This window comes from Vulpes lagopus, chromosome 6 (assembly GCF_018345385.1).
Source record: "Vulpes lagopus strain Blue_001 chromosome 6, ASM1834538v1, whole genome shotgun sequence".
In the NCBI taxonomy this organism is placed as follows: domain Eukaryota; kingdom Metazoa; phylum Chordata; class Mammalia; order Carnivora; family Canidae; genus Vulpes; species Vulpes lagopus.
Window position 1 is genome coordinate 51,265,408 of NC_054829.1, and position 12,847 is coordinate 51,278,254.

Genomic DNA, 12,847 nt, shown 5'->3' on the forward strand with positions numbered 1-12,847 from the left:
ATGAAGCAATAGTTCGCTTAGTTTCATTGGTGTATGATATTACAATATATGGGTTTAATACAATATTTTTTTCTACAATGAACTTATTAATTATAAGAGTTACTTAAAGTGTTGCACACATACAGAAGAGTGCACAAATCCCAAGTGTACAGCTCAGTGAATTATCACAGAGTGCATGTTACAAACCAGTTCAAGAAATAGCATGGGACCAACACCCAGAAACCACTCTGGACTTCCCTTCCTGCCCTCCCCAAAGGTAACCACTATCCTCATTTCTAATCTCTGGATTAGAAATGTTTTTGGACTTGGTATAAATGAAACTATGCAGACTATATTCTTTTGAGTTGGGCTTCTTTCCCTTGGCATTATATGTGTAAGATTCATTCCTGTTAAAAAGGAAGAAAAAAATTCATTCCTGTTACATGTAGCTGTAGTTTATTTTCATATTTTCTGATCTGCCATAATTTATTTATCTATTTCTTATGGTTAATGAAAATTTGAACTGTTTCCAGTTTTTGACTGTTAACAAATAATGCTGCTGTGAGCATCATACATATACATGTGTGCATTTCTCTTGGGTACATATCTAGGAATGGAATTGCTCAGTCATAGGATGGATATACCACATCTTATTTATTCATTCTCCTTTCAATGGGTGATTTTTGCTGTGCTGCTGTAAACGTTTCTGTATGTATGTCTTGATGCAAAAACTGACTATAACAGGTATTCAATAGTGTAGATACACATGAACGAAATTGCTATGTCAGAACATTTGTATATATTCAATTTACCATATAATGTAAAATTGTTTTCCAGCATAGGTTGTATCAGTTTATGCTCCCACCAACAGAGTATGCATTCCTTGCTCACATTCTTGCCAAGAGTTTTGATTGTCTGACCTTAAATTTTTGCCAGTCTGGAAAGTGTCATAGTTTGTTGTGGTTTTGATTTGCATGTCCCTGGTTACTAAAGAGATTAAACATTTTAATTTGGTTTTGGGTCATTTTGATTTTTAAAATTTAATTTTTTCTGCTTATTCTTTAGTGTGGAGATGTACTTTCCTCAGAATGACTCTTGGATTGGTTTGGCACCCCTAAACATTCCTCGCTATGAATTTGGAATATGTGTTTTAGACCAAAAAGTGTATGTTATAGGTGGTATTGAAACTAACGTGCGTCCTGGCATCACTATCAGAAAACATGAAAATTCAGTAGAATGCTGGAATCCTGATACAAATACCTGGACTTCTCTTGAGAGAATGAATGAGAGCCGAAGTACTCTTGGAGTGGTAGTACTTGCAGGAGAACTTTATGCGTTAGGTGGTTATGATGGACAATCTTATTTACAATCTGTAGAGAAGTATATTCCTAAAATAAGAAAATGGCAACCTGTGGCACCAATGACTACAACAAGAAGCTGTTTTGCTGCAGCCGTGTTGGATGGAATGATATATGCCATTGGTGGGTATGGTCCTGCCCACATGAACAGGTATTTAACCTAATGAAGTTGTATATGCTTGTAGATTTTTAAAGTCTCATTAACAATGATTCATACACAACTTGTATGTATGAATGAACTTCCCTTTTTAATTTTTTTTTCCCTTTTTAATTTTTAAAGTAATATTGTTAGGCATTTAAGAAATATCTGCTCTATGAGTCTAATTGTTTTACATGAGGATTTAATGCAAACTTAAGAATCAAATCTCTCTTACAAATTTTTAAATACACTCATTTAATATAATTGGATTAGATTTTAATTCAAAGATTCAAAATAAAATGAAGTTAGTGTTAGGTTTTGGGTGGTGAATATATATAAATATGTATATGTCTGTGTACAAATGGTCTGTTACTGCATTGCTTAGCAGACTAAAAAGTGAAAAATGTAATTCCTGTATGCTTATATATTATGCAACATAAACGTTAAGCCTTATTTAAATATTCATTTTTGGATTCTTATTCTATAATCATGTGTTTATCATTGTGTACCTGAGTTCTGCTGGTGTCTGAATTTGAGATTTCTGTATTTTGTAGTATTCTCTTAATAAAAGAGAAAAAAATATGAGAAAAATAAAAGCATAAAGTGATTTGCTTATATGGAAAAATAATTACAATTCTGAACTTCTTTTGAAAGTTCCTGTTCCAAAGATTTTCTCTGATAATGACTAGAGTGATGTGTGTATTATTGATTGTGAGCATTTAATGGAAGAGTATATTGTGGTTTGTTAACTGAGAAAGCAAGGGCACAACAGCATTGCATCTATGAATTTTTATTTCTCTGTAAGCCAAAGTATTCCTATTTTTATTGCTCCCTTCATTGAAGAAAGAGTATTTGGGGCATAGACATGCATTTTTATTTGAAAATGTGCTGGCAGAAATTTATAAGAAAAAAGGTTGAGTATTTCCATTGGGAGATCATGCTCTTGAAGTTTAAATTCTTACTATAACTTATCAACTCTTCTTGTCCAGTAATTGGATTCTGATGGCTTTTATCCCATATCTTTTCAGAAATGTTTATAGTTTAGTATATGTTCTAGTCTATAGTCTAGTCTTAGTCTTGAACTCCAGAATTATGCTACTGACTCTCAAATGCTTCAGGCTTTTTTTGAGAAGTTAGGTTGGGACCATAACAAGCTCAACAAGCCTGCCTTTGTGTCCACTCAGGGCAATATAGAGATTTAAAGGCCTTCTGAGATTTTCTAGGGAAACTTTTTAGGACATTCTGATTTGATTTAGATATCAATAATACAGCCTGGAAGTGCCAAGAGTTCCCTGGAATGCAGACTTGACTTAAATCCCTGAATTCTCCTAAATCACTGAGATTATTGTGATTAGTCAGTTTGTGTTATGAAATCTTCAGTGTTTGCAGTAAACCATCATGACTTCTATAAAACAAAAAATTACTCTCCTTTTTTTCATCTTCCCTTTTCCTTAGCCATGTAGATGATCTTTAGTGTCTTTAGAAAACACATTTAATTTGTGATTTTCAAAGTCCTTTGGGAACATGCATACTCATTTGACTGTATTCTTACATGAATTCTCTGAGGTTAGATTATCCCCCTTTTTGCAGGCGAGAGGAAAGGGCTTATCCAGGATTACATATACCCAAAGTGTCAGGGCTAAGTTCATTTGCTCTAAGTGTATAGCATTAGTACTTGAATCCAGGTGTCCTGACTCCAGAAACACTGTGTCCTTAATAGACCTTGCCCCTAGTATGATATAATGGAATAGCACATGGGTATTATTGTCCTGGTTCACAAGGTAAGCTTTTATCCCTCCAATTTTATCAGCAAAATGTAAACCTCTGGAACAAACTACTCTTGCTTTACAGCTATCTGTTAGAACTTCTAAAACTATGGTAGGTTTTAATTTTACTTTGGTAGGAAGAATGGCACAAAGAATATGCAAATTAATTCTTTCTTTTGTGAATATTTGCAGTGTGGAGCGTTATGATCCAAGTAAGGACTCCTGGGAGATGGTTGCATCTATGGCAGATAAAAGGATTCACTTTGGTGTGGGTGTCATGCTAGGCTTTATTTTTGTGGTGGGTGGACATAATGGTGTCTCACATTTGTCAAGCATTGAAAGATATGACCCTCATCAAAATCAGTGGACTGTGTGTAGACCAATGAAAGAACCCAGAACAGGTAATAATAACTAACTAATATCTAAACATAGAGGATATTTCTTATATTGATGTTCTTAGAATAAAAGTTGGAATATAATAGTATTACTTGTCCAGCAAAAAGACCTTTTTTGTGCTAAACTTGAGAGACAACTAGTCAACAAAACTACATCGATTTCTTTACTGTTCTTTTAATAGGCCAGTGTGCATATTATTTCTTAAAATTGGGAGAAAACATTTTTAGAAATGGTGCGAATAGAATGTCTCTTATAGAAGCTCTTCTGTCCATATAACAAATGCCATCTTTTTATGTTACACACATACACACACACACACACACACACAGAATCTTTGGATTGTTCTGTTTTATTACTGTACATCAGCAGTCCATATGTTCACTTTCAAATGTTCTCACCTACACAGGGGGTTGGGAGATCTAGAAAGGGTTGGATTTCAGGTTCCCAGAGAAAAACAAAAACATCTTTGAGAATTGGAAGAAATTACCTTTTAACCCAAACTCAAATCACATTTTAAGGGGAAATCTTTTAAGTTGCTGATGGAAATGCTTTAGGGATATTTCTTGCATAAGAAATGACAAAATGCATAAAATGACAAAAATGTGAAAAAACGTTGGATAGTCTTGTTCTCTTCAGAATTTTAGTATATGTATATGTAGTAGAATTTTTTTTTAATATTTTATTTTATTATTCATGAGAGACACACAGAGACAGGCACAGACACAGGCAGAGGGAGAAGCAGGCTCCATGCAGGGAGCCCGGTATGGGACTCAATCCCGGGACTGAGATCGTGCCCCAGTCAAAGGCAGATGCTCAACCACTGAGCTACCCAGGTGTCCCTATATAGTAGAATTTTTAAAGCAGAAGTTATATAGTTCAAGATATGTTTCAGATATTTCAACATATTCAAAAACCTGGTAAAGACGAATGATTTGTTGGAAAGTATGTAAATATAAATTGAAAAAGCATATAAAAAGACATATACTATATTCATTGTATTTTCCTGTGGGGGAGGAGAGGAAGAGTAGGATTGGGGAGGAGAGGTAAAGGAGGACTTCAACTCTTGCTTTCATGTTAAGGGATTTTTTTTTTCCAGTAAGTACCTATGGCGATATTGCTTGTATAATTAACCATAGAGTATTGAAACATATTTTAAGAAAACATTAAAACACAAATTTATTTTTAGTGATAAGTTAACATGTTTTTTTCCCTATTTTTACCCATTTTTCCTAGGGGTTGGTGCTGCAGTAATTGATAACTACCTTTACGTAGTTGGTGGTCACTCAGGGTCTTCCTATCTGAATACCGTGCAGAAATATGACCCTATCTCAGATACGTGGCTGGATTCAGCTGGCATGATATACTGTCGCTGCAACTTTGGATTAACTGCACTTTGACAAGTGTGGACTGGTGGAAGTAGTGTGGTAATGAACCTTGTGCCGCATGAAAGGATGCTCAATTTTCTGAAATCCAAAAGCTACATTACTTTTCTTTTTAACTTGAAATGGCATGAAGACTCAAAGTTCTGTTGGGTACTTTGAACTGGCAAGTAGCTTTGGTTGCTCTTGATTACACAGTGAATCAATAATCAAAAAAAAAAAAAAGGAAAAATCTTGCCAATTTAATTGTGCACTTTTCCCCTCTAATACTGGGATAGAGTAGTTTTATGTTCAGAAGTATACATGTGGAGAAAATCTTGCTGCTTTAAAAAAAAATGTTAGCTCTCTTTCTTCCTTAATATATGCACCATGATTTACTAGGATGAGAGATGCTGATGTTGGAGTGTATTGAATGACTAGACAGAATGCTGATACTGCTTGTTGGATATAAATTCATATGCTTCACGTTTTAAACAAATAAAGGGCTGCTTTTTTGAGGGGGGTACTTTTAAGGGTTGTAAATTATATACCATAGTGAGTCACCTGGATACTCTTCCTACGAAATGGCTTTAGAGCTGGGGATGTAATAAGTTTGCAAAACAAATGCTTTTACTATTGTAATATTTGGGGGCTTATTTTAAGAAGTCAGATATTTACTGTTTATGCCTTTTTTTATATGGGCAGGTTAATGCGGGATGAATTTGGTTACCCACCTGTGCTATGCTGAGCATGGATAGAAAGTTAAGCATATCATTTTGAGTTTTATTTTTTTCATAGTACAGCAGGCTTCCCAGTGTTGATGTAAATATTTGACACATGTTTAGTACCACCCTTAGTACATACTGATTTTTTTTGCATATCCTTATAATACTTCAGTTTTTTAAGACCTTTGGTTGCTTTTTCAGAGTTCAGATATAAAAATGGTGCTAACTGTAGGATCTATAACAAGGCTATAATAATGTTCTTTTGGATGTTCAGTATGAGATATGCATGACATGTTTTGATAGTATTTTTTCATTTTTACTGGCTTGGTTCATTTGTGCTTATTAAAAATGTTAGCGATTATGCTAATGTTAACATCTAAAAATCGTCTAAATGGCCCATGTTATGCTTTTCATGGTTCCTGAGTAGTGATTTAAAGAAAGATGCACTTTTTAATCTTTCTTCTTGTACTAGATAGATGTCCTTTTTAAAAACAAATATATGCATTATATATAAAGCACCAGGCAGTTATGCATTACTTTGTACATTTCTTAGGTAATTGAATATTTTAAAGTTACTGAGGAAAACTGGAACTCAATGTTTACTTGAGTAATGGTTCTAAATTTGGTTCTATTTTGACTGAAGAAACGAGCAAGACTGTTTGCTATAGCCAGTGACAGCTTATTTAAAATAAGTGGTTATTAGCTCATTTTGTTTTAGCATGTTTTAGTAAATACCTGTTCGTCTTGAACATATTACTTTGGATTTTATTAGGATGTCGGTACTTGTATTTTGGTACTGTAGTTTTTTCTTTTCCTTGATTTGTTTTTTAACCTGCCTATTATCTCTTTATAGTCTCTGCAAAGCCAATGTAAATTTATTTCCTAAGAAAAAATTCATACTGCATTCTTAAGTGCCATAATATTCCAAACTACTGTTAAGAAGCCATTTGTAATTATAAAACATAGGTTCATTCATTAGCATATTTGTTATTTCTTGAAACTGTTTATAGCCTGGCAATTTGCAGTTTTTCTTGTTCTTCCATAAACTGCCAATGTAGATTTAAATATATAGTACAAAACTATGTAAAGTCATCTTAATCATGTAAGTAGTATGCTTTATGACTATTTGCACAGATTATAAAACCTTGCAAGTGATTTTTAGTCTCTTCCAATTAAGAACTCAACAGGAGCTACTAATAAAATTGACAGGCTGAATATTTTCTATGTTGCTTGTTTGAATAACATAATGATATATAGCAATAACTTTTTAATTGATTTGAATAAACCTATTGAATAGAAACAAGGTGCACTATAGTGATTGGCCTAGACTTTATTTAAAGAAAAGCAATTTGAAGTACATATTTGAAGTACATATTCATTACATATTTAATTTTAATCTTCAACTCAATTTTTTTGTTAATATTAAATGCATTCTATTAGTACTTTTCAAATCTCTCTCCCAAAGATAAAGGAATTTGAAAGACTATAGAAATTTATTTTAATTGTAAGCAGATCTATGCTATACATTTAAACAGTGTTTTACTCATATATCATCCCCACTATCAAATTGTTATAAAACATATAATCAACTTGGTAAATTAGACCAAAGGCATATATTGATCATGGTTTTGGAAAAATCTAAACTTTATCCTGCTAAAGACTAAATGTGAAACATCTTGGGCGAGAGTGGGAACCATATGCCAGAGAATAGATTAGAAAAACCTTTAAAAAGAAGAGAAGAAACCCCAAACTTCAGAAATACTACTATTTTTGGGTTTACTAAATCTACGGTACTATTCCTAATAACCAGAGGTATTGTAACCTGACAACTGATAACTTTACAATAGACCTTCTCATACAGATTTGTGAGAAGTTTCATCATGAATATTTTGCTGACAAAATTTTGTATTTAGAGTCACATGTTTCTTATGTTAAAAACCATCAGAATGTTTGGTTATAAATTCCCACAACTACAGATATTAGATATAATTTTATATACTCAGGCAAGGAGAAGAAAGCTATTTAAGATTGTCCAGAAATACTTTGGAAAAAAGGTGACAGTGGAAATACAAATTAATCTTATCACTTGGAAGATTCTTGCCTTCCATAATTATGAAGACTTCATCTGGTAGGAATGTTTGGCTATTTAATATTTGTTAAATATAGTAATAGAACTTAAGTGATTTTTAATGTAGCCCAAAGGATGTTTATGTAAGTTCTATAGGTTATTGCTAATATTGTTTTGCATATGAATGAATAATGAACTATAGGAAGTGGTATCTAATGATAGGAAAATGGCATTAGGTTTTAAAAAATTATTTTCATAGCTTGATAAATTATGGATCTATGTGTATGTGATAGATATTGTGCCAGATTCTGTCAGGGTTAGAAATATTATAAATAAGATATAAGTCTTCATTCAAAGAGTAAAGTATGGTGAGGGAGACCTGTACCCAAATAACTATTATGGTTAAGTGTGAATTTAATTCCTTATAGCCAATATCACCAGAAGTGATTAGAGACCTAATTTATGTGTAAACATTTGTGTCCTTTTGTGTCCAATTAGGTTTTATGGACATGAAAAAGAATTATAGAAAACTTAATGTTTATAGAACTCCAAAGTTCCTGGAATTGGATAATATATTTTCTATTAGAAAAACAAAATGATAGAAACTTTAAAAAATTATTCACTATATTATCAAGGCTCTGGCTAGCACTGAAGGAAATATATGTACATAAAATGTTGTGTTTGTTTTCAATTTTGGTGTTGGATTTCTGGTATTGTCACCTAAGTGCTCATTTTCAGGAAAATCAGATTCTACAGCAAATATACTGCTTAAAAGTTCAATAAACTTGTGATAACCTCTATAACCTCTGTAGTCTGAAAGTTAAGAAATTATAAGATGTCACATGTCAAGTTAACATCCAGTTCTACTTCTTAACCTTTTTTTTTTTCCTTTGTAAAACAGCACTTTAATTAGACATAATTTAATTAGATATATTCTGTGGCTGGATACATATTGGATTTTCACTTATAGTATATTGATTCAGTGTTCATACACATTTGAAAAGAGTGCAAAATACAGTTAAGTTTTAAATACTATAGGTTTACAAGTTTCTTACTGGTGTGAATATGGAGTCAATAAAAAATCCAGTTTACATCTCTGTAGAGAGAAAAATTGTTATCCATATGTCTTTTATATTATGCATACTTAACTAGAGATAATTTATTGTTAATTTTGTCAAGTTATCATGTGTAAGTCCCGTTTATTTTAAAATACTAAGCAAAAAGTTCCAAGTTTGCCTTAAAATACAAGTGAAATTAAAGAACTGGATGATAATGCCTCTATTTTTGCCTTATGAATTGTGCTGTATCATAAACCAGAGATGGTTTTGATTTTAACAGGATTCTGAAATTTTGTAGATGTAGAGTACAAAATATTTGTGCTCTCTTGCAAAGAATGTGATCTAGTGGATTATGTTAGTGTTTAAGTGTTTTTGTAATGTATTATACCTCTGAACATGTATCTTTTAAGCATCAGGGTTTTATTTTTGTTTACATGGTAAAGTGGCATTTAACTTGTTGAAGGTTGTATTCTTTTGTCTTTTATTTTAAAAGTTCTTTGTGTGTACTATTGTGGTGATGCTCTGTAATGACTATGGTTAAATTTCATTTAATGTGAAATGTTTAAAATAAATTTGAGAAACATGACTTTCTGTGTGTCAGTTGTTGTGAACTGACCCAAGCTAACTTTTATCATTCTCAACTCTTAGATGCTTTTTGGTAGGTAGGTGGTGGCCACAAGTGTCGAAGTGGGTGTGGGATAGCCAGTCTTTTACATCCTTATTACCAGGTTATAATGAAAACATCTGTTAGGCTAAATTCTGCCACACGTTCAGGCACTTTTTAAGGAAAACATTCTGTAGCAAAGCTGGCACAAAAGAGTTCAATTGGTAAGTTCAGTGCAGTCCTAGGTTTCTATCCTTTTATAATCTTTATTGCCTTGTAAGAGGGGTTAGTTGAGGCAGACAAGGCCAGCATTCCAGAGGATTCTGTTATGTTTATGGCCAGCAGCAGATAACCAGCAGTCCTAAAAGAAAGGGTGTAAACAAGAGGTTAAGCCCCAGGTTGCATCTTTAAAGAGATTGTAAACTAGAGGCCTGCATGGATTCAGATAACCTGTGCATGCAAGGATTGGAAATGTATTTAGACAATCCATATATCTTAAAACCCTAATTTCACCAATAAGAGCAATGTTTTGATTTCACGTTAGTCTGTGAGCCACTATTCCCCAATAATGTCCCTGACCTTTAATATACTACTGAGTAAAATATTGGATGCTGATCAAATCATGGATAACAGAAGTGTTTGTAACTACCTTGAGTATGAATTTCTTGGTTAAAATAACAGCTAACCATCCCTCAACTACATTCTTAACAAGGCAACTCCTAGAGTTTAAGTAGAAACTTAACAGATATATACTGAAGTATATTATAGAAGATGAAATATGCAAATATCCATTTTAAGAGTATTAAAATACTGAAATTAAGATTTCTTGACTGAGTGGATGGATGCATTTGAAGTTCTGCTTGTGACTTCTAAGACATGTGCAGATAGCTTTCATGTTACTCAGAAGTCATTGTAAAATTTTCAGAGAAAGGGGAATCCTCTTAAGTGTTAGTGGGATTTCAAATTGGTGCAGCTACTCTGAAAAAACAGTATGGAGGTTCCTCAAAAAGTTGAAAATAGAGTTACCCTCTGACCCAGCAGTTGCACTACTAGATATTTACCCCAAAGATACAAATGTGATCTGGAGGGGCACCTGCACCCCAGTGTTCATAGCAGCAATGTCCACAGTAGCCAAACTGAAAGACCCCCGTGTCCATCGACAGATGAATGGATAAAGAAGATGTGGTACATGTATATACACAATGAAATACTACTCAACCATCAAAAAAAAAAAAAAATCTTGCCATTTGCAACAACCTGGATGGAACTAGAGGGGATTATGCTAAGCGAAGTAAGTCAATCAGAGAATGACGATTATATTTCACTTGTGTGGAATTCAGGAAACAAAATAGAACATAGGGGAAGAGAGGAAAAAATAAAATGACAAAACCAGAGAGGGAGACAAACCATAGGAAACTCTTAATCAGGAAACAAATTGAGGGTTGCTAGAATGTTGGGGGGGGGGCGGGGGGGATGAGGTAAATGGGTGTTGAACATTAAGGAGGGCATGTCATATAATGAGCACTGGGTATTCTATAAGGTTGATGAATCACTAACCTCTACCTCTGAAACCAATAATACATGTTAATTGAATTTAATTTTTTTAAAGTTAAATTATAAAAATATCTGTCAGCAGAGAGTTGTTAGTATGTGTAGGATGTGATGGAAGGTGCAAAGGAGTAACAAGCCATATTCTACAATCTGCTTGAGGGATAAAAAATACACCTAATTTCCCCCCTAAGGAGAGAGAATAAAAGAAGTGCTACTGTGGCAGAGCTCTTAGCTGTGCCTCTTGTGTTCTTTCATAAAATTAGTAGATGGTTCTCTTATCTGGGGCCAGTGCAGTAATGAGGATAGAAGTTTCAACTTTAATTTGGATATGATAAGTGGATTATACAATAGACTTTTTTTTTTTTTAAGATTTTGTTTATTTATTCATGAGAGACACAGAGAGAAAGAGAGGCAGAGACACAGGCAAAAGGAGAAGCAGGCTCCATGCAGGGACCCCGGGACTCCAGGATCACGCCCTGGGCCAAAGGCAGGCGCTAAACCCCTGCACCACCCAGGGATCCCCTATACAATAGACTTATAATGGAAAGCAAACATTATTCCAATGAAGAGTCCAAACTCAGGAGGCTAGGCATAAAATTCAGCTCTGTGATAAGACAGTATTAGAATAGCTCAAGTGGGTTTTGATGTTTTCCAGGCCTTTTTTCCTTCATTTTTAATAGTAGTGGGACCTCCATGTGCCCAGCCCATTACCCAGCTTCGAAAATTAACCTTTTAGCAATTAATTTTGCTAATTAATATGTGCTACTCAGTTATTTCATCTATTCACCCTACCTTTTTTTTTCTGAAATATTTTTAAAGAGAATCCCAGACATGCAATAAAATATTGACAGTAAATAATTGAGACTACATCTCTAAATAAGGACACTTAAATTTTTCATCCTATAAACCACATTGATGATAATCTCACTTAAAAATATAATACTCCTATAATACTTTGTACACATCCATATTCAAATTTCCCTAATTGGGCAGCCCCGGTGGCTCAGCGGTTTAGTGCTGCCTTCAGCCTTGGATGTGATCCTGGAGACCCCGGATCAAGTCCCACGTCGGGCTCCCTGCATGGAGCCTGCTTCTCTCTCTGCCTGTGTCTCTGCCCACCGCCCCCGCCCCATGAATAAATAAATAAAAATTCTTTAAAAAAAAACAAATGTCTCTGATTGCCCCAATTTTTTATCATTGTTATTTGATTGAGGCAGGATCTATATAAAGTTTGTACCTTGCATTTGATTGTTAGGCCTCTGAGTCCCTTTCAATCTCTACCATCACTGCACCCCTCCCCTTTTTCATGCCATGAGATCATTTGTTGAGTAGATTGTCCCACATTCTAGATTTGGCTACTTACGTTTTTGTGGTATTGCTTAGCTTATTGTCCTATTCTTCAAATTTCTTTCTTTCTTTCTTTCTTTCTTTCTTTCTTTCTTTCTTTCTTTCTTTCAGCAAGCGTGGTTGATGCTGTGTATTCTTCCTATTGCATTACAACTGGGGCACATTATGTCTGGTTATTCCACTTTTAATAATGCTAACATTTAATCATGGTTTGCATTTATGTCTTGTCATAAAGACATTATCAAGACATTATCATACCTCCATTATCAAGTTCCCCATCAAACTCTCATTTGATGGTTTTGGTAGCTATTAATGACTATTGCTGGATTTATTATTATATTGAGTTGCAAAGTAGTGATTTTCTAACTGCCATTTTTTTTTTCTGCATTAGCTGGAATTCTATAAAAGAAAACATTTCCTTATCACTTATTTGGTTACCCTGATAAGATCCACTGGAAAGGCTGAGGAAGATGTTTGATTCATTCGCTTAATCTTTAT

General features: G+C 33.8%; 1 protein-coding gene across 2 annotated transcripts in view; it reads left to right on the forward strand.

Annotated features, from left to right (window-relative positions):
• KLHL28 (kelch like family member 28) overlaps positions 1 to 9,433 on the forward strand; it is a 33,540-nt gene extending 24,107 nt beyond the window's left edge. For both annotated transcript variants that reach the window (XM_041758436.1, XM_041758435.1), the window contains 3 exons: positions 1,045 to 1,488; positions 3,435 to 3,643; positions 4,872 to 9,433. In XM_041758436.1, coding sequence (XP_041614370.1) covers positions 1,045 to 1,488; positions 3,435 to 3,643; positions 4,872 to 5,035 — 817 coding nt within the window. In that variant the 3' untranslated portion in view covers positions 5,036 to 9,433. The remainder of the gene's footprint in view (positions 1 to 1,044; positions 1,489 to 3,434; positions 3,644 to 4,871) is intronic.
• The last annotated feature ends 3,414 nt before the right edge of the window (positions 9,434 to 12,847 follow it).